General features: G+C 55.1%; 1 protein-coding gene across 3 annotated transcripts; it reads left to right on the top strand.

The window, feature by feature from the left end:
* The first annotated feature begins 6004 nt into the window (after positions 1 to 6004).
* On the top strand, positions 6005 to 25574 carry Trmt44 (tRNA methyltransferase 44 homolog). 3 transcript variants are annotated; one of them, XR_006146468.1, is made up of 12 exons: positions 6005 to 6596; positions 9490 to 9604; positions 10202 to 10421; positions 11578 to 11646; positions 13503 to 13610; positions 14100 to 14171; positions 15628 to 15734; positions 16540 to 16723; positions 17982 to 18414; positions 19775 to 19891; positions 23240 to 25106; positions 25553 to 25574. XR_006146468.1 is itself a non-coding variant. In XM_042672703.1 (11 exons), exons 1-11 carry the CDS (start codon positions 6005 to 6007, stop codon positions 23467 to 23469), a joined length of 2247 nt encoding a protein of 748 aa, XP_042528637.1. In that variant the 3' UTR covers positions 23470 to 25561. The 3 variants fall into 3 exon arrangements, 2 of the variants coding, with proteins under 2 accessions (XP_042528637.1, XP_042528638.1); XM_042672703.1 differs by having other exon boundaries at positions 23240 to 25561; XM_042672704.1 differs by lacking the exon at positions 6005 to 6596 and having other exon boundaries at positions 9494 to 9604; positions 10231 to 10421; positions 23240 to 25561.
* Positions 25575 to 25801: the final 227 nt, after the last annotated feature.

Here is a 25801-nt window from a genome sequence, read left to right on the forward strand (position 1 = left end):
CCCTCAGTGCGGAGCTGCACTTGCTTCCGGCAAGGATGCTGCTTGGCATTCCAGAAGAGAAGCCGCCACAAGGACAGCAGCTTAGCGTCACCGGTAACCTAATACTGACTCCAGCAGCACACCCTTGTAACCCAGGGCTTTTGGTACAAACGCTAGGATCATCTTCTCTAAACAAATGCTCCCCGAGGACCGGGGTCCAGGGACCGAGCACCGGGCCTTGGTCAGTGCCGAGGGCCGGGCGTCTGGTGACCCCAGAGGGACTGCTTACAATCCTGGGATTTTGAGGAAATCCTTTTGCTCCTTGGAAGCCCAGGGTTTCACTTTTGATGGCATGTACGGTTTTACGTTTTCTTCTGTTTGTGCTTTTGAAGCCACTTCCAAGGTCTTGCTGATTCGAGGTTACAAAGCCCACCCTTGCCCTTTAGCTCCTCGTTTACATCTGTGGACCACTGTGAGTTAATCTGTCATTGTGTCTGTGAACTTGAATTCCAGCACCAGGCCTTCCTCAGCCCCAAGGACCAGGGACCGGAGAATGAGGACCAAGGGGGGAGAGGGGGCTGTGCCTGTAGCAGCCTCAAGGCCAGAGGACCTGGGACCAAGGGTCAGGGTGAAGCCTGAAGACTGGGCCTTCCTCAATGGCCATGTCAGCTGTCCATCCTGCATCTTGCTAGCCACTCTTGCACCCAAATCCTGTGTACACGTCAGTTGTGGAGCAAGAGTATTCGCAGTGAAGATGCCCACACTCTGTGACATTTCCTGGACTAGGTGATTTGCCAAGAAAGGTTTTTCACGTAAAGTGAACTAAAGATTGACAGCATGATTGATTGAAAGAAGACAAAGCTAATACATTGAGAAACTTGTCAATTTTTTAGTGTTGGTAACACTTCCAGACGGCCATGCCAGTTGCTGTTTGGAAATTCTCTTTATTCTCTCTGCAGTCTGAAACAGCTAAATCCCACACTTCTCACTGCTATCAAATCAGACTTTGAAATGAGGATACTGGGTCTAACCAGCGCCATCTTGGCCACATGGTAGATAGAGAATTGGGTTTAAGTGGTGCCCTGACGCTAGGCCCTGATCAGCTACTTCCTAGATCACAATATCTGCCCAAACCACAACAACTAATAAGTTAGGTTCACATGTTATGAAAAATTGTTCTACCTGCAAATTGTCAACTTAAATCAGCAACAGAGAAATTGTGTCTTCAAAAGAAGATTTTATTTGGGAATAACAAGGGATTGTACTCTGGTATATGAACCTCATGGTGGGCCAGAGGCACAGAAGAACATTTAAAAGATTATGAGAGTTTGGCAGAGTGGCTCAGGTGGTAGATCACTCACCTAGCAAGCACAAGGCCCCAAATTCAAAATAAAAAGTAGATGAAAGTTACACAAGATGCTCATGAACACATGCCCTTGTCATCGATTGATTGATGACAAGCCTGTTGTCCATCCAAGGCTTGTGGTAACTGTTGGATGGGCTTCCTAGTGGAAGGAATTTTTAGAGGGTTATTATTTTGTCAATCTTTTCTGGTAGCTCTTGCCATTAGTGACATATTCGTGAGAACTACCTCCCATGGCTTCCCAACCCCATTTTACCAGGGTTTAATGTAATTCTGTATCTATGACCCCAACAATGTTCTCAAAACCATCCAGATCTACTGCAGGAATTACATGTTCTTAGGCATACACTGGCAAGGGTAGGGCTGTCAGGTAAGGCCTCAGAGCAGCTGGTGAGAAATGAGGAACCTGTGGCATGGAGTTGGAGAATAGGTAGAAGTTGGGTGACTTTTCACTGTTGGTTCTCTATAGAATTAGGTAGGATTAGGTTACGTCACAGCCAGTAGTGGAGAAAACATATGAAGCAGATACTCAGGGTCAGGAATGACATCTCGCTTTTCTCCCTTCTCGTCTCTCTCCCCTCCCTTCTTTCACCTGCTCATTGCTGACCTCCAGCCCTGCTTGCCAGGATGGGCACATAACACATCTTGGTCCTTTTATTTTACTCAATTTCATTTCCTAGTGCCTGTTTAAGAATGTTGTTCTAGGGGCTGGGAATGTGGCTCAGTGGTAGAGTGCTTGCCCAGCATGCACAGAGTCCTGGGTTCAAATCCTCAGCACTATATACACAGATAAAGTCAGAAATGGTGCTGTGGCTCAAGTGGTAGAGAGGATCAGGAACAGTGCCCAGGCCCTGAGTTCAAGCCCCAGGACTGGCCAAAACAACAACAACAAAAAAACCCACACACATGGGGCTGGGAAGGTGGCTCAGTGGTAGAGCGCATGCCTTGCATGCCAGAGGCCCTGGGTTCGATTCCTCAGCACCACATAAGCAAAAAGAAAAAAGCCGGATGTGGCGCTGTGGCTCAAGTGGTAGAGCGCTAGCCTTGAGTTGAAGAGCTGAGGGACAGCGCCCAGGCCCAGAGTTCAGGCCCCATGACCGGACCCAAAAAAAAAAAAACCCACACACATTTAAAAAAAAAATGTTGTTCTAGCCCAATATGGTAGTACACATCTATAATTCCAGCTTCTTTGTTTTTGCTTCTCTTCCCCCCCCCCCCCCCCCCTTTGATCATGAGGCCTGATCTCTGGGCCTGGGTGCTGTCCCTCAGCTCTTCAGCTCAAGGCTAGCACTCTACCACTTGAGCCACAGTGCCACTTCTGGCTTTTACTGCTTCTGTGATACTGAGGAATTGAACCCAGGGCCTCATGCATTTTTAGTTCACAGTTGGTTGGCCTGTTGCTTCTGTGAAGAGGCAGTGCATCTTGGCAGAGGTATGGTACAGCAAAATTAGCCTCATGTCCGCCAGGTAACAAAAACACAGAGAGAAAGGATCTAGATTTCACCATCTTTTCTAAACAAATGCTCCCAGTGATCCAAGCTCACCTACTAAATTCCACTTTTTAAAGATTATACTATGTCCCCCAAGGTCAGGTCAGGCCAAGCCTTTTAACACAGACTCCAAATCTAAAGTACAGCCAGGTTATCTCCCAGGAACCTATAAGTGTTATCTTTTTTTTTTTTTTTTACTGTTCATGGAGCTTGATCTCTGGGTCTGGGCTCTGTTCCTCAGCTCTACATCTCAAGGTGAGCACTTTACCACTTGAGCTACAGCACCACTTTCTGTTTTCTGGTGATTTATTGGAGATGAGTTTCAAGGACTTTCCTGCCCAGGCTGGCTTTGGTCCATGATCTGCAGATCTCAGCCTCCTGAGTAGGATTACAGGCGTGAGCCACGAGTGCCTAGCTATAAATGTTATCTTGAATCTTGTTACCTTGTATCTTAAGTGAAGGATTTCTATTTTTTTTGGGGGGGGGGTCGGTTGTGGGGCTTGAACTCTGGGCCTGGGCGCTGTCCCTCAGCTCTTCAGCTCAAGGCGAGCGCTCTACCGCTTGAGCCACAGTACCACTTCCACTTTCCTAGTCATTTTTTGGAGATAAGAGTCTCACGGGGCTGGGGGTTTAGCCCAGTGGAAGGGCGCCCGCCCGGCGTGCAAGGCCCTGGGTTCGGTCCTCAGCCCTGGGGGAAAAAAAAAAAGAGTCACAGAGTTTCCTGCCTGAGCTGGCTTTGAACCGTGATTCTAGATCTCAGCCTCCTAAGTAGCTAGGATGACAAGTGCGAGCCACCGGCGCCTGGCTGGGAATTTTTTTTTGGGGGGGGGGGGGGGCCGGCGGTCATGGGGCCTGAACTCTGGATCTGGGCGCTGTCCCTCAGCTCTTCAGCTCAAGGCTAGCACTCTACCACTTGAGCCACAGCACCACTTCTGGCTTTTTTTTTTTTGCTTATGTGGTGCTGAGGAATGGAACCAAGGGCCTCATGCATGCAAGGCAAGCGCTCTACTACGGAGCACCTTCCCAGCCCCCTACCCCCTGCTGGGAATTTTTAATATGAGAGGTCATCTAGAGCTAACCCAAAAGCTTTCAGGGCAATCATAGGTGCCATTGTGATTAAGAGACAGGTACAGACAGAAGATTGTCAGATTTCAAAAGGAGATCAAATCTTATAAGTACTGTGTGCTACACTGGAGCTCCAGGAGATCAAATCTTAGATCATTGGGAGGGCTTAAATCATTGGGAGCATTTGTTTAGAGAAGATGATCCTAGCATTTGTACCAAAAGCCCTGGGTTACAAGGGTGTGCTGCTGGAGTCAGTATTAGGTTACTGGTGACGCTAAGCTGATGTCCTTATGGAGGCGGAGGCTTCTCTTCTGGAATGCCAAACAACATCCTTGCCGGAAGCACCGTTGCAGCTCCACACTGAGGGCCTGCAGGGAGTAGTCCACTGGAGGACTGACCAGGCTGGGGCCTCCTCCTCCATGGACTATGGACTCCACCTTTGTAGTTTGTTTAGTGACTCATGTTTTTGCTGGCAACTATCATAGGCCTGCTGCCAGAGGAATCTTGGCATCGGTGTCTGACTGCTGCTGCTGGGAGCCGAAGCCATGTTTGGATGGGCACTGGGACACTCAAGAGTGTGCCCCCTCCCACCCCCGCTGCTTCCAGCACTTACGTGCTGAAGAACCAGCATGGGGAGGGACTGCAGGCCCCCTGCAGAGTCTCCAAAGCTAAGCCACCTAACATAAGGACCACTCACCAAGAACTCAAGCTGCTGTTTAAATTTAAACATGCATCAGAATTAAATAAATCCTGTGAAGTTTAAACCAGCTCCCTTGTTATACCATCCAGTTTACAAGTGCACAGTAACCACTGTAGCTACCTTATTAGGGCAAGGACACAGAGAATATTCTCCTCTGTAGGACAGAGTACCTACACACCCCAAAATGAAACTGTGAGGCCAGAATGTGCTACCCCAAAGTCTACTTCTGTGGCATATGTAAGAGCTGGCTAGCAAAGATACTAGAGACATATGAGCAACTCTGAAGAAACATGCATCTGTTGTATGGGAATTCAGTCTAGAGAAAAGAGAAGCCACATTTTGAGAGGTCAGATTGGGAGTCTATTAGAAAGCCGACAATGGCAGGTGAACTTGTCACAAAGACTTGCAGCCCTGAATGTGTCTTGCACGAAGCATTTAAAGGCAAAATCCACATCTGGGTGGAAACCAAACCTTAACGAAAGTGTTATGCATAAAACCAAGCAAGCTAGATGAGGATACTTATTAGCTAATCTAATTAAGATTAATTAGATTTTGGCAGAGAACCATGCAAACATCCAGGTACATACAACAAAGAGAGGTTTATTGCAGGGAGAGGGGAGCCGGCAAAAGCCCTTCTCACAAGGGAGGAATGAGAAGAAGCACCCGCCATTGTCTGGGGTGACCTATATAATCTAGGGGGTTTAGGAGGGGCTAAGAGGTGGAGACCGTGGTGTGGACCTGTGGGCCAGGGGCTTCATCATGTCAGATTAGGATTGATGGCTGCTATCCAAATGGTAGATAAGGGTCCTGCAGCTGCCCAGACCTGAAGGTCATCTAAGGGGCTCTTGTTGCCTTCTATGGTGGTAGCTGCCCCCGAGGAGTGCCATCCCAAGGTAGAGGGGGCTGGAGGCTGGTGATTTGCTGCCTTTGCTACGCGGGCCTGGTGCTGCCTAGGAAGGGAGCGTGCTAAGCTGTGGAGAGGGGAGGCGTGGGCTAGCATTTCGCGAACAATACACGCGTTACCCGTGGGCAGAGCAAACTGTCCAGGGGAGCAGCCGGGGCAATCAGGGAAGCAGGGCCTAACAGCTCCCGACACATCTGCACTCCAAAGGCCGTCCCTGTCACCTGAGTTCCCAGCAAGCCTTGACAGGCCTGCAAACGAACGCAGGCCACAGGCTCAAGTCAGAAAGCAACTAATTCCAGGAAATACCGGTACAAAATGGTCACCGCTGACAAGACGGGTTGCTTTGGCTTGGCAGAAAAGAGCAAGGCGGGTCCTGAGCGTCAGCCAGCCCGGTTCCCGGCCAGGAACCCGGGCCGGCAGGGCCCGCCCACTTCCGCTCACGTCACATTCCCGCGCCGCCGCGCCGGCCGTCGCCGCGCCCCCAGCCCGGACCGCCCGGGACCATGGTGGCGTTGGGCCGCGTCCGGGTGTGCGACCCCGGCGCGCTGCTCCCGGAGGGCTTCTGGGCGGCCCTGGCCGTGTGGCTGGAGAGGCCGCAGGTGGCCAACAAGCGCCTGTGCGGCGCCCGCCTCGAGGCCCGCCTGCGCGCCGCGCCGCCCGGCTCCGAGGCGCGGGGCCCCCAGCCCGACCCCGCGGGCGGCCGGCGGGGCGCGGCGGGGCGCGGGCCCGGGGCGGCCGGGGGGCCGGGCCGGCGCTGCCCCGACGGCGGCGACCCCGAGCCGGGGTCGGGACCGGCCCCGGCCGGCGGCGGGCGCGAGGACGGGCAGAGCCGCCGCCCGCGGGGAGAGGGACGCGGGGAGGCCGGAGGCGGCGACGGCGACCACCCGGCCGCGGACCTGCAGTTGCTGTGGGAACGTTTCTCCCACAGCCTCGCCGCCGGAGACAACCCGGAGATGCTGGCCTTCCTCACCAGCTCTGGGGAGGCGGCGCGCCCGCCCGCGCCCGCCGAGCTCCACCTGGTTCTCAGAACTCTCATCCCGAAAGCCAGCCCCCAGTGCCGGCTCGCGGCCCCGAAGAGAGAGATGGTCGTGCAAGGTAAGGGCAGGTTGGGTTGTGGAAGGTGCGATTTCGCCTAAATGCACGAATCGAATTTCAGGGCAGCTGGAAAACATGAACGGCGCCTACTGTGCCGGTCCCTGCGGTGGGCCAGAGGGGCTGTAAGGTTTGGGGGGTGTCTTCAGCGGCAAGCTTCTGGGGGCATTGCTGAGGGGGGTGGGGGAGTCAGGCAGATGGGGTCAGGAAAGATTCTAGCGAAGACACAGACTGGACTCGGTGTTGACTGATAAACAGGAGTCTGGAAGAGGGAGGGAAAGGAAAGCACCTGTTTCTGGATAGAGTGGTGAGTCAACTTGGTGACTTGGATGGATGGAAACCTGTTACTCCTCGGGGTGGGTAAACTTTCACACATTCATTTTGCCTGCCCAGGACCTTGAGTTGAGACCTGCCACTCCCTGCCTCTAAGGTGGTTCAGCAGTTTGCCTTGAGTTTTCTGATGCCACTGTAACAACTTCCCTGCACTCTTCAAGGCCAAACCCATATAACCTGATTCCATCTCTGAATTCTGTAGGTCAGAAATCCTCACTTGTGGTTCCCTGCCCTGGTCACTCTCCCACTGCCATAATCCCAGCGCTGGCAGGCATGGCTTTTACTAGGAGCTACTGGGAGGGAGGTCCATTTCCATGCCCCCAGATAGACCGAGACTACATTCTTCATGGTTGTAGAACTCCGTCCCTCCTCCTTGGTGCCTGTCAGTTCCTAGAGGCCACCCTATGGTTTTTCTTACAGCTTGGTTTTGAGGGGTGAGGGTTTTCTCAGGCCTGGAACCTCTGACTTTTTCTGTCTCCTCCTGCAAAGTTCTCAGCTGTTTACTGCTCATGGGATACCAGATTTCCCTCCTACGTAAGGTCTGCTACCCAAATCACATTGGTTAACACTGCTGAGTGCTGAGCATCAGGGTGTAAACAACTTTGGGAGACCTGTCTCTAGGTTCCTGTGCTGTCTTCCCTGGTCCTCTAGGTCCTCCTTCCTAAGGCTGGGTCCTCCTTCAGGGCCCTCCATGATTTTCCAGTCCAGTCCAGCTAGAAATCTGTCATCAGTGCCGTCATAACCTTAATCTTCCCAGCAGACTGAGAATGTGCCCACTATACCAAGGAGGCAGGGTATGCAGAGCTGGATGATTCCTTTTTTTTTCCCCCTTTTTTTTTTGCCTGTTGTGGGGCTTGAACTCAGGGCCTGGGTCCAGTCCCTGAGCTTTTGTGCTCAAGGCTTGCACTCTGCCGCAGAAGTCACAGCTCCTTCTGGCTTTTTTGGTAGGAGATAACAGTCTCTTGGACTGTCCTTCCTGGGCTAACTCCCAATCTCGGTCTTCAGCTCTCAGCCTCCTGAGTAGCTAGGATTGTTGGTATGAGCCACCAGCACTAGATGTGGATGCTTTTTTTTTTTCTTCCCCAGTCCTGGGACTTGAACTCAGGACCTGAGCACTGTCCCTGAGCTCCAAGTCTAGCACTCTACCACTTGAGCCACTGCATCACTTCCGGCTTTTTCTGTGCATGTGGTTCTGAGGAACTGAACCCAGAGCTTCATGAGTGCTAGGCGAGCACTCGACTGAGCCACCTTCCCAGCCACGGATGATTCTTTGTCGCGGGGTGGCTTGTTCACCATGTGGCTGTCTTGGTTGCTGCAGGCTGTCTAGCAGCCTCCCTGCCTCTGCCCACCCGGTGCCAGCTGTGTCCTCACCCTCAAGTCCAAAATGTGACCCTCAAGTGACCAAAAATGTGCACAACATGAAAAGCTTCTAGGGAGCATTGTCCTTGGCCGAGACCCTGTGCCTCCTCCCTCCTCTCAGGAGGTGGTGCTCCATCAAGAGAGCCGGTGTGAGAGCTGTCCACCCCAGGCTTCTGCCCTGGGCTCCCGGAAGGTGTGTCCTCTGTAGAGCACAGCCGCCTGGTTTATCTGGCTTTGCCGATCATCAGTTGTATGGCCACCAGCAGGGTATATGGTTTCCCTGTGCCTCAGTTTCTTCATTTGTAAGTGGGAGACTTAAAATCTCTTGAGAATTCTTGAAAGATAAGTGAAATTATATGTTATAAAATGTTTACAATAGTTCTTGGTAAGTGTTTAATAAGTGCTAGCATTTTTGGAAAGTGTAGGTTTTCTCTGTAGTTTTTGTATATTTTTTGGCCCTGTTTAGAGACCTGGGCCCAGGCTCACTCTGTCACCTACTGCAGCTCTGCTCAGATGTCATTCATACGCATTTAGATGAATTCAGATTCCCTAGCACCCCACCTCCATCCCCCACCCTTTGATTGCTCAACAGCAGCCCTTGATTGCCACTTCCTGGCCCTCCCCAGCCCTTTTTCTCCCTCTGTAGCCAGTGAGCCCTTTGCTTCTGCTTGCTCTCCACAGATCACGTTCTTTTGCCTGCAGTGGAAGGTGGTTTCAGTCTGTTTTCTTGGTTTGTGAAATAGGGTGCACATTCAGTTTTGGTTTCAACTTTGCTATTTTCCTATATCAGAAGTAAATACATCAAGCCTTAAGTTTCCACACAGATGTATACAGGGCCTTCAGTGTAGCCGAGGATCTGCTGCTCGCTCTCATTGCATGAGAAGGTGAGTGTAGGATGGCCAGGCTGCACACAGGCCAGACTGCGATGGCCGGGCACCATTCTGAGTCACCCCTGTCGGAAGGTCGTCTGCAGCAGGTATTCCACTTGTGCAGAGGCTCTGTTCTCTTTGCTGTCGGTTCATGCCAACCCCCGGCCCCTGGCACCTGGACACAGCATGTGAGCCTTGCAGTTTCTGGGAGCAGGCCTGTGGCGGCAACATGAGGATTCTAGGAATGGAAGGCACCCACCGCTGTGGCTAATTCTGCTGTCAATAGGCCTGACCTAAGCAGTGGTGACCTGTCTCCCCTATCATTTTTTTCCCAGATGTCTCTAGAGGAACTGCAACATTTTTACCTTTGGAAGAAGACAGTGAGGGGAACCTAAGGGTGACAATGAGCAATGTGTATCAAATTGAGCTCAGTCGCACGGAAGGAGAATGGTAAGAGCCGCATAGGTGGTTCCCCTGCAGAGCAGTCCACAGAGACAGACGTGTGCCCTCTGTCTGTGGCACAGGGAAGATGTGTGGAAGCCCGTGGTAGATGGGCACACCCGGCATGTAGAGCAGGGGGTGGAGCTTTGGGGTCAGCTCTCCGCTCTGTTGGTTGGGCAGAAGTGCAGGTTTGCACACAAGAAGGGACAGTTCTGTAACCATCTCCAGATTGTAAAACATTTTGTAGTTATTGTCTTTCTTCCTGTTTTCTTCTTTTGCTACTCAAACACAATCGATAAATAAAAATTAAAAACAGCCGGGCACCAGTGGTTCACACCTATAAATCCTAGCTACTCCAGGAGGCAGAGATCTGGGGATTGTGGTTTGAAGTCAGCCTGGGTAGGAAAGTCTGTGAGACTATTATCTTCAATTAACCACCAAAAAATCTGGAAGTAGAGCTGTGGCTCAAGTAATAGAGCACTAGCCTGGAGCAAAAAAGGCTTAGCAGCACCCAGGTCCTCAGTTCAAGCCCCAGGACAACCTGCACCCAAACACCATTTTTTTTAAACCAGCCCTTCTTAATTCCTGTTTCTCTTGTTTTCAAAGGTTCATGTCTATTTTAATTTTCTGTCCAGAGAGATGGCATTCAGATGGAGTTATTCACCCTAAACCCACCTGGCTTGTAGAGGAGCTGCTGGGCAAGCTGGCCCGGTGGGCTGTGGAGAACAAGAGGAGAGAATTCAAAAGCACGCTCTCTCTGGTTTCCATCATGAGCTACAGCAGGACCTACCAGGAACTTAAAGAGAAGTACAAAGAGATGGTCAAGGTAACCACAGTGGGGCGTCTGGGGACGGCTGCGATGGCCTCACACACTCAGGGGCTTCTCCAGACTCTGCCAGGATAATCTCTGCCCGTGAGCCTTCTAGCATGTTCACGTGCCATCATGGAGGGCAAAAGGGAGATCTGCAGTGTGAAAGTCACTGGCCGCTGAGCCAGATACTGTATTAGCACAACCGTGGCTGTAAGCTACAAAGAAAGCTGCAGTGCACCGGAGTGGACTGTGTGGAGGAAGGAAATGTCTTGGTGTCTGTCACAGCTGCTGTGCGACTGAGCACCCAAGGCCACAGGCTTGGCTCCACACCGCTCACCCCCGGCTCACCCACACCAGGCACTGGGAGGTGGATGCCAGCCTTTTTTAGCCCACTGTCTGTGTTCCAGTAGTTACCAGGTGAGCACCTTGAGCCCTCTCTGCGGGGCCGTCCGAACAGCTCACAGTCATTTTCTTGCAAAATACATGGGGTGACATTGCACTGGTTATGTCCAGTGATACATAAAGACGGTCTTCTTGTCTGTCTCTTTTTTTTTGGGTCTGGTCGTGGAGCCTGAACTCTGGGCCTGGGCGCTGTCCCTCAGCTCTTCGGCTCAAGGCTAGCGCTCTACCACTTGAGCCACAGCGCCACTTCTGGCTTTTTTTTTTGCTTATGTGGTGCTGAGGAATTGAACCCAGGGCCTCATGTATGCAAGGCAAGCACTCTACCACTGAGCACCTTCCTAGCCTCTTCCTGTCAGTCTCTTATCATAAGAAATTAGCTAGGGCCAGGCATTGTGGCTCCCACCTATAATCCTAGCTACTCAGGAGGCTAAGATTGGAGGATCACAGTTCAAAGCCAGCCCAGGCAGAAAAGACTGTGAGACTCCTATCTCCAAAAAGCTGGTAGTGGAGCTGTGGCTTAAGTGGTAGAGTGCTAGCCTTGAACAAAAAACGCAGAGACAGCACCCAGTCCCTTAGTTCAAGCCCCAGGACTAGCACCAAAAAAAAAAAAAAGAAAAGAAAAGAAATTAGGAATCTGTGCTTTGGGAATAGGCTTATGTTTTTTTGCATAATTAGTTCAGTTTGACTTTGTGCTTTTCAGCGATTCTGTAAGTATTGTGGAGTGGGGTTATTGAAGAGTAATTTACACATACTTGTGAACATTTCTTAGGTATGGCCGGAAGTAACAGACCCTGAAAAGTTTGTATATGAAGACGTGGCCATTGCTACGTACCTGCTGGTAAGTGTCCACATACTCACACTCACATGAGTGTAGAAAAGCTCCCATAGGGGCTGGGAAGGTGGCTCAGTAGCAGAGCGCTTGCCTTGTATGCCTGAGGCCCTGGGTTCCATTCCTCAGCACCACATAAGCAAAAAGAAAAAAGCCGAAAGTGGCACTGTGGCTCAAGTGGTAGAGCGCTAACCTTGAGCTGAAGAGCTGAGGGACAGTGCCCAGGCCCAGAGTTCAGGCCCCATGACCGAACCCCCCTCCCCCCCCCAAAAAAAAGAAAAGCTCCCATAGCAGATCCACCATTAGCAAGAATATTTGCCAAGTCCCCAGCTCCTGGTGGCCCTACTTTGTCCAGATGCATAATCATGGGTTACACGTGTGGTGGTTTGCCTTTCTTGGTACTTTTCCAAGGGTGTAAAACAAACTGAACTGTGAAATTGAACTTTAGGGAAACAGATTGGACCAGATTATAGCCATAACCACAGGTCACTGTGCAGTGGTCAATAGCATAAATATATGCTTGTTTGTTTGTTTGTTGAGCATTTTTGCTCAAAGCTAGCATTTAGCCACTTTGAGCCATAGTGTCACTTCCAGTTTTTAGGTGGTTAATTGGAGTTAAGACTTTCAGGGGGGTCTGGGAAGGTGGCTCAGTGGTAGAGCGCTTGCTTGCATGCATGAGGCCCTGGGTTCAATTCCTCAGCCCCACATAAGCAAAAAGAAAAAAAAAGCCAGGAGTGGCACTGTGGCTCAAGTGGTAGAGCACTAGCCTTGAGCTGAAGAGCTGAGGGACAGCACCCAGGCCCAGAGTTCAGGCCCCACGACCGGACCCCCACCCCAAAAAAAAAAAAAAAAAAAAGACTTTCAGGGCCTTTCCTTCCTGCCCCGGCTGGGTTTGTACTGCAATCATTAGATCTCAGCCTCCTTAATAGACAGGATTATAGGATGAGCCACCAGTACCCGGCTAATAGTATAACTTTTGTATTATCTAAATATGCAAAACTTTAAGGATATATATAGAGAAAGCATGAACATGTGACCATTAATTTGTCAACTGGTGCTCAGAGATGAGCACTTGGTGGCTCTGGGGATGGAACCCACGGCCCCATACCTGCTGGGCAAAAATAGGCTGTACCACCACACCAGTTCTGAACGTGGTTTCCTGATCGGGAAGAAGCTTTGGTGCCCCCTAGGGTCAGACCAGAGTAAGGCTGGTCTTGGCCATTTCAGACCAGTGCCCTGGTCATAGTCCACTCAGCTGGGCCTAGAGACCCAGGGCCCAGCTGATATCTTTCCACACTATCCCAGCAGAGATTGGTGTCTTAATTCTTCATTTTTTTCCTTGAAGGACTAGGGAGGAGCCCAGGGTTTTGAAAATACTGGCTGGGGTACTACTACTGAACTATACCCCAACCTTTTGTTTTTTGTTCATTGGTTTTTTGTTTTTGTTTTTTTGTCAGTCGTGGAGCTTGAGCTCTGAGCCTGGGCACTGTCCTTGTGCTCTTCAGCTAAAGGCTAGCGCTCTACCACTTGAGCCACTGTGCCACTTCCAATTTTCTAGTGGTTAGTTGGAGTCTCACAGATTTTCCTGCCTGGGCTGGCTTTGAACCATGATCCTCAGATCTCAGCCTCCTGAGTAGCTAGGATTACAGGTGTGAGCCACTGTCACCCGGCCAACCCTTTGTTTTTTATCTTTATTTTAAAACAGGGTCTTGGCAGGTTGTCCAGGCTATCAGAACTGTTGATTCTCCTGCCTTTGTCTTCCCAGTATCTGGGATTACTAGGGGGTCCTGCCATGCCTGGCTAGAATTGTTCTTGAATAGAATGATTTACTGGCTGGCTTTATTTTGTATTTCCTCTTTATCCAGGTCCTGTGGGAAGAGGAAAGAGTGGAGCGGGGATTAACAGCGAAGCAGTCCTTTGTGGACCTGGGCTGTGGGAATGGCCTCTTGGTCCACATCCTGTGCAGTGAAGGGGTGAGCCGGACTCAGGGCCTGTGCGGGAGGCTCTCAAGTCAGCACAGGTCCTGCCTCTCTTTCTGCTCTGGTCTGGACTCAGTGGGGATTTGTTCTCCTTGGGTCACCAGAGGACCAACATGGGATGGGAAATTTGGGAGCAGGGGAGTGGAGGCCTGTGGAGCTGAGATCTCCTCTGTGCTTGTGTGTCCGGAGTCAGCCAGTGAGCCTGGCCTGGGGCAGGGAAGTGGGAGTGTCCTGGGCTTGACCTTCACCAAAGCTGTGGGGCCCTGTCCTTGCTAGTGTGCTCCCTTGACTCCCCTCCGTTCAGACTCACAGTGGCCGCTGGCAGTGCAGGCCTCCACCAGGGTGCCCCGCACAGCATCTCACAGAGCGCTGGACTGTGCGCTGTCCTTCAGCGCCAGGGCCTCCTGCCCCGCCTGTGCAGGGCCTTGGCTTGCTCCTGCCATGCCAGGCCTAACCTCTGATTTCTCAACCTGATTCCTATAGCATCCAGGCAGAGGGATTGATGTCCGAAGAAGGAAGATCTGGGACATGTATGGACCCCAAACTCGGCTAGAGGTACTGGCCTAGCCATTCCCTTGATTTCCACACAGGGGTCTGTCCCCTGGTGGGAACTGTTTAAACACATCACCTCTGGGTGGGTCAACTAGACTGCTTACCAGGACCGCATTCATGTTCATCTGAGCTCTCTGTGCCTCTGACCATATAAAATAGTATTTATCAAAATGAGTTCCAGGAAATGGAAACAAGGATAAAAGAGGACTAGAGGTATGGCTCAAGTGATAAAGTGCCAGCCTGAACTAGAGGGCTAAGCAAGAGCACAAGGCCCTGAGTTCAAGTCAAGGAACCAGCAAGAAGAGCAGACAGACCAGGACAGATGGAGGGGCTTTATATTTTGCACAGCTGCTGGTTGCAGGGAAGACAGGACCTGGCCTGCAGCTGAGGCCCTGCCTCCTCCCCTGTGCCTGTTGTGCAGGAGGGGAGGACAGGAAAGGGGAAGGGGGAGCCCCTGCTTTGGAGGGCCGTTCTGCAGGGGATGTCTCTGCCTCTTCTCGTAGGCCAGCTTGTTCAGACATTGAGCAGGTGGTGGCCCACAAGGTAGCATGTTGGCGTAGCTGCTCCCCTCCCGTGGCGCCATGGGTGTGGTGCCGCTGGTGGGTTTGCTTTAGGATCTCCATTTTCACAATTCAATGCCCAGGTCAGATGAGGTCAAGACGAGTGTAGTGGGCTGTGGCCTCAGCTGCCTGTGGCCAGTACTGCCATACCAGCCTTACCCCAGCCTGGTCTAGAGTACCACGCGTGGGTGCTAGCCATTTCTTGTGCACATAGAAGTGAAGCTCAAGACGCCCCTGTCTCCTCTCAACCACTTACATTCTTTATTTGTTCTACACATGTGTGCACACACTGCAGTAAGATACGTACTGCTTCTAAAACCTCAGGCTTGAAGAGTGCCCGGGAGGCTCTGGGCCTGAGTATGTGGACCACAGATTCAGACCGGTTAGCAGAGTCAAGCTTGGAGTTTGGGTGTGGGGTCCGAGAGCAGAGTGGGAGGACTCACAGAGGACTCACAAGGCGGGAGGACTCACAAGGAGGAAGCACTCAGGGTGGGAGGACTCGGGTGGTTTCAAGTCCCCAGATACTGTGTCATTGGATAAGACCCTGAAGTCCCAAGGAAAGCAATTGGCATGGGTCCCTGAGCACCAAGGTGCTAGTTGTTTCCTGGAGGTTCCCAGCACCTGCTTTGGCCCTGGCAGGAGCCATCCACCCAGAAACTTCCTAGAACCTGCATTTGGGCCCGCTGCCAGTGAGAACTCAGGTTCAGGTCCTGTCTATTTTTCCTAGTCCCTGCCTCCCTCCTCAGTCAAGAGAGAAACAGTTTGTGGTCTCAGCGACCCCGTAGCTCCGTTAGTGTTTGTGTTCTGGCATGACGGTGGGCAGTCGCTTCCTTGCTCCCAGTGCCTTGGGCGGCTACGGAGGCCCTGGCCGTGCTGTCTCATTCTCTGCCTTTCTCCAGGAAGGTGCCATCACCCCCGACGACAAGACCCTCTTCCCTGGCGTTGACTGGCTGGTTGGCAACCACTCAGACGAGCTCACGCCCTGGGTGCCCGTCATCGCAGCCAGGTGAGCGGCTGGCGGGGTGCTCCGTCTGAAGGCTAGCTAGGATATGCAAAACGACGAGTATGATTCACCTCATATCTCTGCTGGCCAGCACTGAACATTTCTATCTAGTTTGGAAAGGTGTGTCTTTTTCTGGATGGTTTTTCTCTAATACCAAAGGTTTGTCTTCAAGAGGGAAAATCTGTTAAGCATGTAGGCACTGGGCGTCAACCTTGGTCTCTTCTAAGTGGGGGCTTGGTAGCGTCAGGGCAGGTAGTGTGTCCCTTGGGGGCTGGGCACTGTCAGTGATGCTGCAGGACCCAGGAGCCCATTTTAAAGCTAAGAGGCGCCTTAGCACTTGTTACCCAGGCTCCTTTAGTCTTTTGTTTTATTTTTTATTTTTTGCCAGTCATGGTGCCTGAACTCTGGGCCTAGGCGCTGTCCCTCAGCTCTTCAGCTCAAGGCTAGTGCTCTACCACTTGAGCTACAGCACCACTTCCAGATTTTTCTGCTTATGTGGTGCTGAGGAATTGAACCCAGGGCCTCATGCATGGAAGGCAAGCGCTCTACCACTGAGCCACCTTCCCAACCCCAGCTACAGGTCTTTTAAAAGCTACTGGGGAAAGCCCAGGTCTCAGCTGACAATGGAGGGCCAGGAAGTTGTTTTGTTAATTAGACGCATATTTTACTGCAAACACACTGCTATGTGGATGTTAAAGTTCCCTTGGGGGAGGCTGTCGTGTTTTATATAAGCGGCATACTGGTCATTGGCACACTTGCCATGTTGGTGCTGAGCATGCTCAGCTCTGTCTCCTGCGCGCTGCTCTAGGTCCTCCTATGACTGCCGCTTCTTCGTCCTTCCCTGCTGCTTCTTTGACTTCGCTGGGAAATACCGCCGGAGGCAGAGCCAGAAGACACAGTACCGGGAGTACCTGGACTTCATCCAGGAAGTGGGGCTCTCGTGCGGCTTCCACGTCCAAGAGGACTGCCTCCGGATCCCGTCCACCAAGAGGGTGAGTCCTGGACAGCATTGCCTGGAGGGGTATGGCACTGGGGGGAAGGGAGGACACTTGGGACCAGGCGCAGAGAGCCACAGTGGACACAGTCAGGCCTGGAAAAGAAACCATGGACTCATCCAGGGACTGGTGTCCACACTTGTAATCCTAGCTACTCAGCAGCCTGAGATAGGAGGACCCCAGTTTACAGCCTGTCTGGGCAGAGAAGTCCATGAGACTTGTATCTCCAATTAACCACCAAAAAGCTAGAGTGGAGTAATGGCTCAAGTGGTAGAATGCCAGCCTTGAGCAAAAAAGCCTAGGGAGAGCACAAGTTGTGGTGCTGGCCCAAAAAACCATGGACTCACTTGATCAGAGCTGCAGGGCTTGGTGTTGAGGGCAGCGTGGTATGCGCATGCCTTATACGTGATCTGAGCCGTGCCCAGGGCCAAAGGCAGGTGCTGCTCTGCTCTGCAGTGTAAGCCACAATGGAGCAGGTGCAGCGGCTCAGAGGCTATGGCTAGATCAGCCTTCCTGGCTCTGTGGGCCATGCCAGGGAGGAGGGGCAGACCTGAGATGTCCCACGAGGTTGCTGGGACAGTCTCCACCTTCCTGAGGCCCCTGCCAGGCTCCTATGTATCTTTGTTCTGTCAGGTTGACGTAAGGCCTCACCCTCTGCCTTGGATAATGCTTCAGTAGTAGAAGGGTCTGCGCCTTGGGTCAGGGCAGACAGGAATGGAACATTTTTAGGGTGCAGGTGCTAAACTCAGTAAGTGAATAGTTGGCAGGTTGTAAATCATTGATGGCACTTGCCGGGGCTGTTCACTGTTGTCCTTTTTTATTTTTAGCTGTCTCTCTGTGTTTCACTGGGGTTTGACCTCAAGGCCTACTTACTTGTCTGATATGCCACATCTCCAGCCTGCTTTTGGCTGGGATTCGTTTAGAGATGAAGGGTTACAGGGTTTACTGACTGGGCTGGCTTCAATTGTGATCCTTTAGATCTCAGCCTTCTGCGAAGTCAGAATAGACACTTAGGTTTTTATTTTTAAATAACTTACCATGGTTTTAGTTTTTGAAGTTGGGACTTTGGGGTTAGGGATGTAGCTCAGTAGCAGAGCACTTAACTAACATGCACGAAGCCTAGGCTCTACCCCCAATACTGCAAAGAATTTCAGAAAGGATGTTTTTCATGACCAACTACTCCAGAGCAAGTGGAGAACTTTGAATTAACCCATGAGCCTACTCGAATCCCATTTTGCCCTCTTTTCAAGCACAGGTCTGTCTCATTGGGAAATCCAGAACTTACCCTACCTCTGGAGAGGCCTGGATGGATGAGCAGAGGACCCGGTACATTCGTGGCCGGCAAGGCTGCCCCACGAGCCCTCCTGGTGGCCAGCATTCCTCTCCTGCACCCCGAGTGGTTGGCAGCAGCCTCCAAGATGGTTCCAGAGCCTCGGGTGTGGGGGCCAAGGGTGAGGCTGAGGCCAGGCCCTCAGAGCGGGGAGCCGAAGACCCTGCCACTGCTGGCCGGCCCTGGCTGCCTGGATTCCGCCCCAGAGAGAGAGCCCAGCGCCCAAGGAATTGTGCCACCCTCCCTCCAGGCTTTGCTGACCAGGTGGTTTTGCAAGTGGCAGAGTTGCTGTTAGGTGGAAAGAAGCTAAACCCAACGGGTTCTCAAGAAGGAAGTGTGAAGGCCTGGAACAGCGGAGGTGGGTCGTGGCCCTCCCCTGCCCAGGCCCGTACACGCCACAGCTTCACTCCCGACCTCCTGGTAGCTAAATAGACCCGGGGTAGAGTGAATGTGCCATCTGCAAGCACGCTGTTCACAGCTGTCTTTATAGTCCTGTTAGCATAGAGGACTGGGGGTGGCCTTTGATCCTTAACCTTACAGAGGTATCAGGGTTGATCATGACGGCTCATCTCAAATCTAGAAATCACACAGCCAGAAAACTGGTCACCAGATGCTAGAAAGATGCACTGTCCCCTTGAATACAAATTTGATACTTTAACTCAGCTGCAAAGCCTCCCACCCCACCCCCTCGAATTCCAGTGGCTTTCCAGAAAAGCGGGGCCAGAGGGAACCCCAGGGCAGTTGTAAAGATTCCAGTTGGAAACCTCCAGAAAGCTCCCTTGGCCGCCAGAGGGCGGTGTGGGCCCCCTGCTGCTTCCAGAGTGTGAGCTGTGCCCCACCTCTGCCTCTTGGCTCCTCCCCGGCACAGGAGTCAGTGGAGCGGCAACACCCTCCTCCCCGAGCCATGTCACCTGCCGAGTGACTGGCGGGTCCGTGTCCCCCTCCATCTCTGTCATCTCTCTGCGCACGTAACGTGTAGCTCAGGACCTGCAAGTGTGTTCTCCAGTCGCGTGTCTGCTCAGGAGTCCAGGCCTGAGCACCCCGGGGTCCTGTGGCTGGCAGGCATGTCACTGATGCCTTGATACCCTCCCTCCCTCTTCGGGGAGAAGGCCGAGCCACCCCCAGGCTTTGGGGTCCCCAGGTAGCAGGCAGAGCCATCTCCATACTTTGGGGTCCCCAGGTAGCAGGCAGAGCTACCCCCAGACTTTGGGGGTCCCCAGGTAGCAGGCAGAGCCATCCCCAGACTTTGGGGATCTTTAAGGAGGAGGCTGAGCCAACCCCAGGCTTGGGCGGCCTGGTGGAGCTGCAGGAGCCTAGTGGGTTCAAAGTCAGAACAGCAAACACGGGGACTGGAAGGTAGTGAAGAGTTGACTTCACCAAGAGGAAGCCAAGGCCACTGGAAGAAGGTGCAGGACCTGGAAACGGTCGTCCGTCTCAGGGTCCCAGGCTGCTGGTGTCTGTCCCCGCCCCCCCGTTTGTTCTCCCCTCAGGCAGTTGGAGCGTGACTTTGAAGCAGTGGAGACCCTCTCCTGGGCGGTGCCTGAGGCTTTGTGACCTCCTCCCTTTAGACAGTTTGTCAGGGCGAGGCGGGCGGTGGCTTGTGTCAGGTGTGGATTCCATTGAGAAGTTACCGACAGGGTTTCCTTGAGGACCTCTGGTCCTGCTGCATCACACCATGGTGTGTAATCCCTTCTTTGGGCACGCCCACTTTTCAACAGAGAGCCTCTCCTTGGCAGAAGTGGCCGGGGAGCTGGACAGGGCGACCCTGCGGAGGCTGAAGCAGGAGTGTGGAGGCCTGCAGACGCTGCTCAGAAACAGCCACCAGGTGTTTGAAGGTGAGCGCGGGATGGCCGCCCTGCCTGCAAGGGCCCAGAGCCGCTGCTCGAGGGGTCGTGGCGGAGCCTGCAACGTTCTGCCGTGGCTGCCGGGGTGGGCCGAGGCTGCCCTTCCTTCCTGGCCTTGCCACGGCCTCTGGTGCAGAGGCTGCTCTCCTGCTGCCATCAGAAAGTCATGTGGCTGGGGTGGGCTCACACTGCGCCTTTGGACACCTGCAGGATCCAAGTGCAGGGCCAGCAGGATGAGGGGCGCTTCCACAGTCTGAGCTGGGTTTCTAGTTGGGTGAGGGACTGGGTGTGCACTGAGGCTGGTACCTTGGCATGCACAGGGGGTTCACAGATTTCCACACTCACATGCGTATGTAGGAACAGGGTGAGAAGAACCAGCGATGCTGGAGGGGAGCACTGGCTGGGCTGGGGGTGGGCCAGGTGGCCCAGCAGGGTGGGAAGGGGCAGCCTCCACGTCCCCGCCCTGGGCCTGCTGCACTCTGGCTCAGGTTCCCATTCGCCCCTCTGCCCCACCTCGTGGCTCTGTGGTTGTAGGCAGTAGGAGGAAGCTGCCCGCGGCCTGCACCAGCTTCTCCATGTCTGTCCCGAGGTGGACCCAGCCTTCTGCATGCAGGACCGAGGGATGCGCGAGCCCTCAGCCTGGTGCTGAGGCCCAGAGAGGAGGTTGGGCAGCAGCCTGGGGGCTCGTTCAGGGACAGGTCGCTGTCAGAGGCACCGCTGTTTGTGCCTCTGCCCATGGCCCTAGACTGGAACTGGAGAGGCCGCCACGATTCTGTGTGCGGAGCATGTGCATGCACTACCGTGTGTCCCTCCCAACACAGTGTACACGAGCTGCTGTCTGGGTGTGAGCACAGGTTGCTCAGCCCCGTGTGTGCAAGCACCTCTGAAGATCTGCACACTGCCTTGGGCAGGCCGGGTGCCATTGGCAGCTGAACTAGGTTCCTGGTAGCAGCTGCCACTTGGGTGGGTGCTGCTGGTGCTGGGGGTGGGCAGGCTGGGGAGCAGGCCGGAGCTGGGGGGAGGGGGTAGGGGAGTAGGAGACCCAAGGCAACCCTCAGGAAGAAGTCGCTGGTGGTGCTGGGAGGGTGGGCAGTCTGGGGTGCAGGCTGGAGCTGGGGTGTGGGGAGGTGGGGGTGGAAGAAGACCCAAGGTGACCCTCAGGAAGAAGCTGCTGGAACCGAGTCTGTGGCCCAGCCAAGCTAGGCAGCGGTTCCTGGAATCTGCACTTCCTTCCACAAAGCTTCAACCCATGAAAGCACTGCAGCCCCGGGCCGCTGGGCCCTGCTTCCAGCACATTTCCTTTGAATTCGTGAAGGAGTAACTTCTTTCCTTAGGAGCAAGCACGTGTCTTGCTTTGGGTGGGCGGGGGCATGGTTAGTTTTGGAATGGCTTCTGTGTGGGAGGCAGTGCATAACTTTCCTTCTAAGAGTCCAGCAAAAATATGTAACAACACTGGCCTCTGCTCTGTGGGAGGCAGCTCTGGCTTTTTGCTTAATGGGGTTTGTTTTGTTTGTTTTGCCAGTCCTGGGGTTTGGGCACTGTCCCTGAGCTGCTGCTGCTCAAGGTGAGCGCTCTACCGCTTGAGCCACAGTGCAACTTCTGGCTTTTTTTGAGTGGTTTATTGGAGGTAAGAGTCTCACAGAGTTTCCTGCTTGGGCTGGCTTTGAACCTCAATCCTCAGATCTCAGCCTCCTGAGTAGGATTACAGGTGTGAGCTACAGTGTGGCTGGTGGTGAGCAGTGTGTGGTGTGGGCCGTGAGTGCTGACCGGGTTGTGTGCCTCTGGGGCCTGGGCTGAGGGCAGCTGTCCTGGGGAGGCAAGGACTCCTGTCCCAGTGCTGGCCGGCTCTGCTCACAGGACTCACCCCCCTCCTGCCCCACCTGGAAGATGTGGACACAGCTCCGGGGGTGGGGGCGGGGGAGGTGTCCAGGGCTCCGGCCTCGGGGTCCCACTGCAGTGCCCGGGGCCCTCTTTATCCACACAACTCTGCTCTGAGCGGGGCAGGAGGCCTGAGCCAGCCCCGCCGCGTGCTGGCACCCCAGTGGGAGCGGAAGGTCAGACACAAGTGAGCGCAAGAAGCGGGTGCTGGTTCCTGTGATCCATGGCAAAGTGGAGGGCACACTTCTCAAGGAGAGCCTGGTGGCGGCCTGTGCTCCTGGGGCAGCCCCTGTGGCGCCGGCACGCCCTGCCTTGGATGGGGTCTAGGGCAGGAGCCCGGCAGTGCTGGCAGCCTGGGCGGCCTCTGTGGGGTTCCCAGTGTCCTTAGAAATCCCTAAGCCAGCAGGGTGGGGTCTGGGGTGGAAGCCCCTTGGAGGGTCGCTGCCTGCAGAGCGGCCTCTGGGCAGGGGTGGGGGGTGTTGCCACATAGGGTCCCGTGCCCACAGTGGCCAGGCTGTGTCCTGTGTCCCCCGAGCTGCCGCTCTGGGGATGGCAGGCCAGGAAGCAGGCTGGCGTCCCCGGGGGCATCCCAGGCCTGTGGTTAACAGGGCCAAATATTTACTGTCAGCCACCTCTGCCCATGGGCCTGTCCCCCCCCCCCCCGCTGCCCCCACCCTTCCCCTCACCCCCCCCGCAGGAGCACGGGAGTGGGTGAGGGCGGGCGGCTCAGAGGTGCCTTTATTCCTCCCCGCCGCGCTGTCTGCAGGCAGCCCTGCGGCTGCCAGGGGAAGCAGGAAGGATCGGGCCTCTTTGGCCAGGTTTCCTGAGGCCCCACTGTCCTCTGAGGATCAGACAGCCGAGAGGAAGCCCTGGACTGCTCCTGACTCTGGTCATCCCGTGCTTTGATCCCTCCCCTCCTCTCGGGGGACAGGCGGCCTGTGTGGGCCTCCTTCCTGGGCACCCCTCCCCTCCACACACACCCTGCTTTGAGGTCCGCCTCAGCCACAACAGCCTCTCTGGCACCAGCCCCCCCATGGCTGATTCTGCCAGCAGCCCGCCTGTCTGTCACTGGTTTTGCAGATGTCCTTCTTGGGGAGTCTGCCTCGGGTCCTGAGGGCTGTTGGTGGACGGGTGCATGGACCAAGTGTGTGGGGGCTGGGGCATGGGAGGCAGCCCAGCCTGCCTGGCACCTGCCTGTGAAGTGCCCTTGAAGACCAGCCACCTAGCACCTGCTTTCCTGCGTGAGGGCCCAGCCATGCTGGTCCCCCAGGCCCGGTGGGGCGCCCAGCCTCCCTGCCTCCTGCCTGATGACCTGCCTCGCCCGCCAGGACCGGGACTGGGGCCTCCACAGAGCCAGGTCCTGCGTCGTGCCCCGGGGCTCCTGTGTGGTGGGGGCTTAGGACCGGGCACTGGAGACTTTCTGGGTTAAAGCTGTGGCTGTGTCTTTGTTCCAAACCTCAGTTCTGCACGGGCGAGTTCGCATTCGAGACTGGAGACGAGAGCCACAGAGGGAGAGGCGGCAGGGGGCCTTCAAGACCCGCCTGTGTTGGTTCTTCACTCACCACCCGGATGGCTGTGTGCTGCCTGCTGCCAGCTGCCCATTTGCCCATGGGCCTGGGGAGCTGCGGCCGGCCCGGACAGCAGGAAGCACGGGCCCACCCCGTGAGCCGGCCCACGGAGGCCGGGCCTAGAGGCTGTGCTCCTGGCTGCCCTGCTTCCTCTGAATTCCTGATACACAGCCAGAAGCCAGAGGCACTCCCCAACTTGGGACACCCCAGGTTGCTGGGCTTGTTTTATTCACAGCCCGATTTCCGTGCGGCTGCCTCCTATCGGCCAGCGTGTGTTTGCAGCACATCTCCACAGCAGCCCTGTGGAGACCAGGGCAGCACAAGCTGCAGGCTGGGCTGCCCAGGCTTCTTCTTGGCAAAGGTGCCATGAGGATCAGGGAGTGCAGAGAAGGTGCCTGGGCGCCTGCTGGCGTCGGACTGGACGCTGCCACCTCGTCTCCCCTCCCCTGCTCCAGAAGACCTCCCAGAAATGGCGTTTCCACCTTAAATGGTTTTGTCATTTGTTTGGTTCTTGGTGCTCCTAGGATTTGGACTCCGCCTGCAGGAGTGCTCCACACGGCGCCTCACGCGTGCTCCGGCCAGGCCGCCCTCTCCGAGCTGTGAGGAGGCCAGGGGCGTCCCTCAGTACCTGCTGGCCCCCCATGAGCGCCAGGCACGGGGAGCAGAAGGATTCCTCGGCTCCCTCCCTCCCCGGTCCGCATGCCCACTGCTGCGCCCCCTGCGTCTTTGGCGGCCTGGTCAGCAAGGCGAGAGCCACGGCCGCTGCCCACACTGGCAGGAGGCAGGAGTTGGGCTCTGCGCCCGCCTGTGTCCTGGCCCGGACCCACTCCCCTCCGTTGCTCATTTGACCCGATTAGTCTTTAGTTCTGGACGGTTGCTGGGTGCTGGAATCCCGGAGTGACCCGCGCCTGCCCCCCACCCCCGCCCCTTGGCCCAGGCTCTTTCTGTGGTTGGCCGGCCAAGTGCTGCGTGTGCACTTCCCGTGCCAAGGGAGCGCAGGCTGGGAAGGCAGCGGCCGCTCAGCAAGGCTCGGCCTCTGGCTGGGAGCACAAGCAGAGGTTCGGGTCTGAGCAGTTGCTTGGCTAGCCCGGGCAGTGGGGCCGGGCCACTGTCCACATCCATGAGGGTTGGGCTGCGGTTGGGAGTCGGGGTGGGATGGGTCACACTCCAAAGCCTCTGCAGAACTGGCGAGGCCGGGCTGCCCTGGGGGCGTCATTCTGCCTGGAGACAAGACTCCCGCATGGAGTCCATGTGGTGATGGTCGCAGAGTTGTTGGGTGGTCCCCCCTGAGTGGGAGTGGGGACCATGCTGCATCCAGCCTGGTCCTCGGGGCCCGCAGGCCCCTCCCAGTGCCAGGGGGCCAGAGTGCCCTCCCTGGACCAGAGGGGCTGCGTCCTCCCTGAGAAGCTGGCTAGCCCAGGCCCGTGGCCTCTCCCCGCGTTCTTCTGGCGCCCAACCTCGGGTGAGGGGAAAGACCCTGCAGCCGGCAGCAGTGGGAGCTGCTGCTTTGCCCCTGCCCTCCACAGGTCCTTCAGCCGGCACTGGAGTCCCAGGGGGCCAGGGCCCCTCCCGAGAGGACATGCTGCAAGGCCCCCGGAGGTTCTGCTGCCCCGGCTCAGCCTGTGTCCTCCCACGCAAACGCAGAGGATTGAGGTGCAAAGTCCTGCGATGTGCGTGAGGGCTGGGATACATGTCTGACCTTGTGGGGTCCCCTGAGCCACGCCACCTGGACGCAAAACGGCCTGAGTCGGACGGGCCAGGTTAGGCCCATGGGGGCTCTTTCTCCCCACAGATGAGCTGAGGGAATCCCATCCAAAGGTTGGAGCCCCCACCTCCCAGCTGCTCCAGGGAGCCCCTCCTGCTTTCCCAGTTGACCAGAGATATTTGTGGGCATGAACCCTGGGAGAGGGAGGGGCCGTGCAGGAGGAAGATGCATCTCAGAGGAGGCTCGAAGGAATTTGCTGAGCAGGAAATATTTTCTGGAAAGTTCAATGGGGCTCCTGTGGAATCCCAAATATCCACACCACTAGGACGAAATGTGTGCCTTAGAGGCCTCTGAGACTGGCTGGCCAGACTTCTGCTTTCCCACAAGGCCACGGCCCCAGGGCAGGGGCAGAGGGGTAGCGGGGCCCTGCCTGAGGCTCTTAGCAGGTCAGCAGTGGGGAGACAGCTGAGCCAAGGCTTTTCTTTTTTTCTTTTTGGTCAGTCGTGGGGCTTGAACTCTGGGCCTGGGCGCTGTCCCTCAGCTCTTCAGCTCAAGGTGAGCGCTCTACCACTTGAGCCACAGCACTGCTTCCAGTTTTCTGGTGGTTCATTGGAGATGAGTGTCTCACAGCATTGTTGCCCGGGCTGGCTTTGAACCGTGATCCTCAGATCTCATCCTCCTGAGTAGCTAGGATTTACAGGTGTGAGCCACTGGCGCCCGGCTCCGAGCCAAGTCTTGAAGTGGAGGGTG

The sequence above is a fragment of the Dipodomys spectabilis genome, unplaced genomic scaffold (genome assembly GCF_019054845.1).
Source record: "Dipodomys spectabilis isolate Male_0828 unplaced genomic scaffold, ASM1905484v1 ptg000760l, whole genome shotgun sequence".
NCBI classification, from domain to species: domain Eukaryota; kingdom Metazoa; phylum Chordata; class Mammalia; order Rodentia; family Heteromyidae; genus Dipodomys; species Dipodomys spectabilis.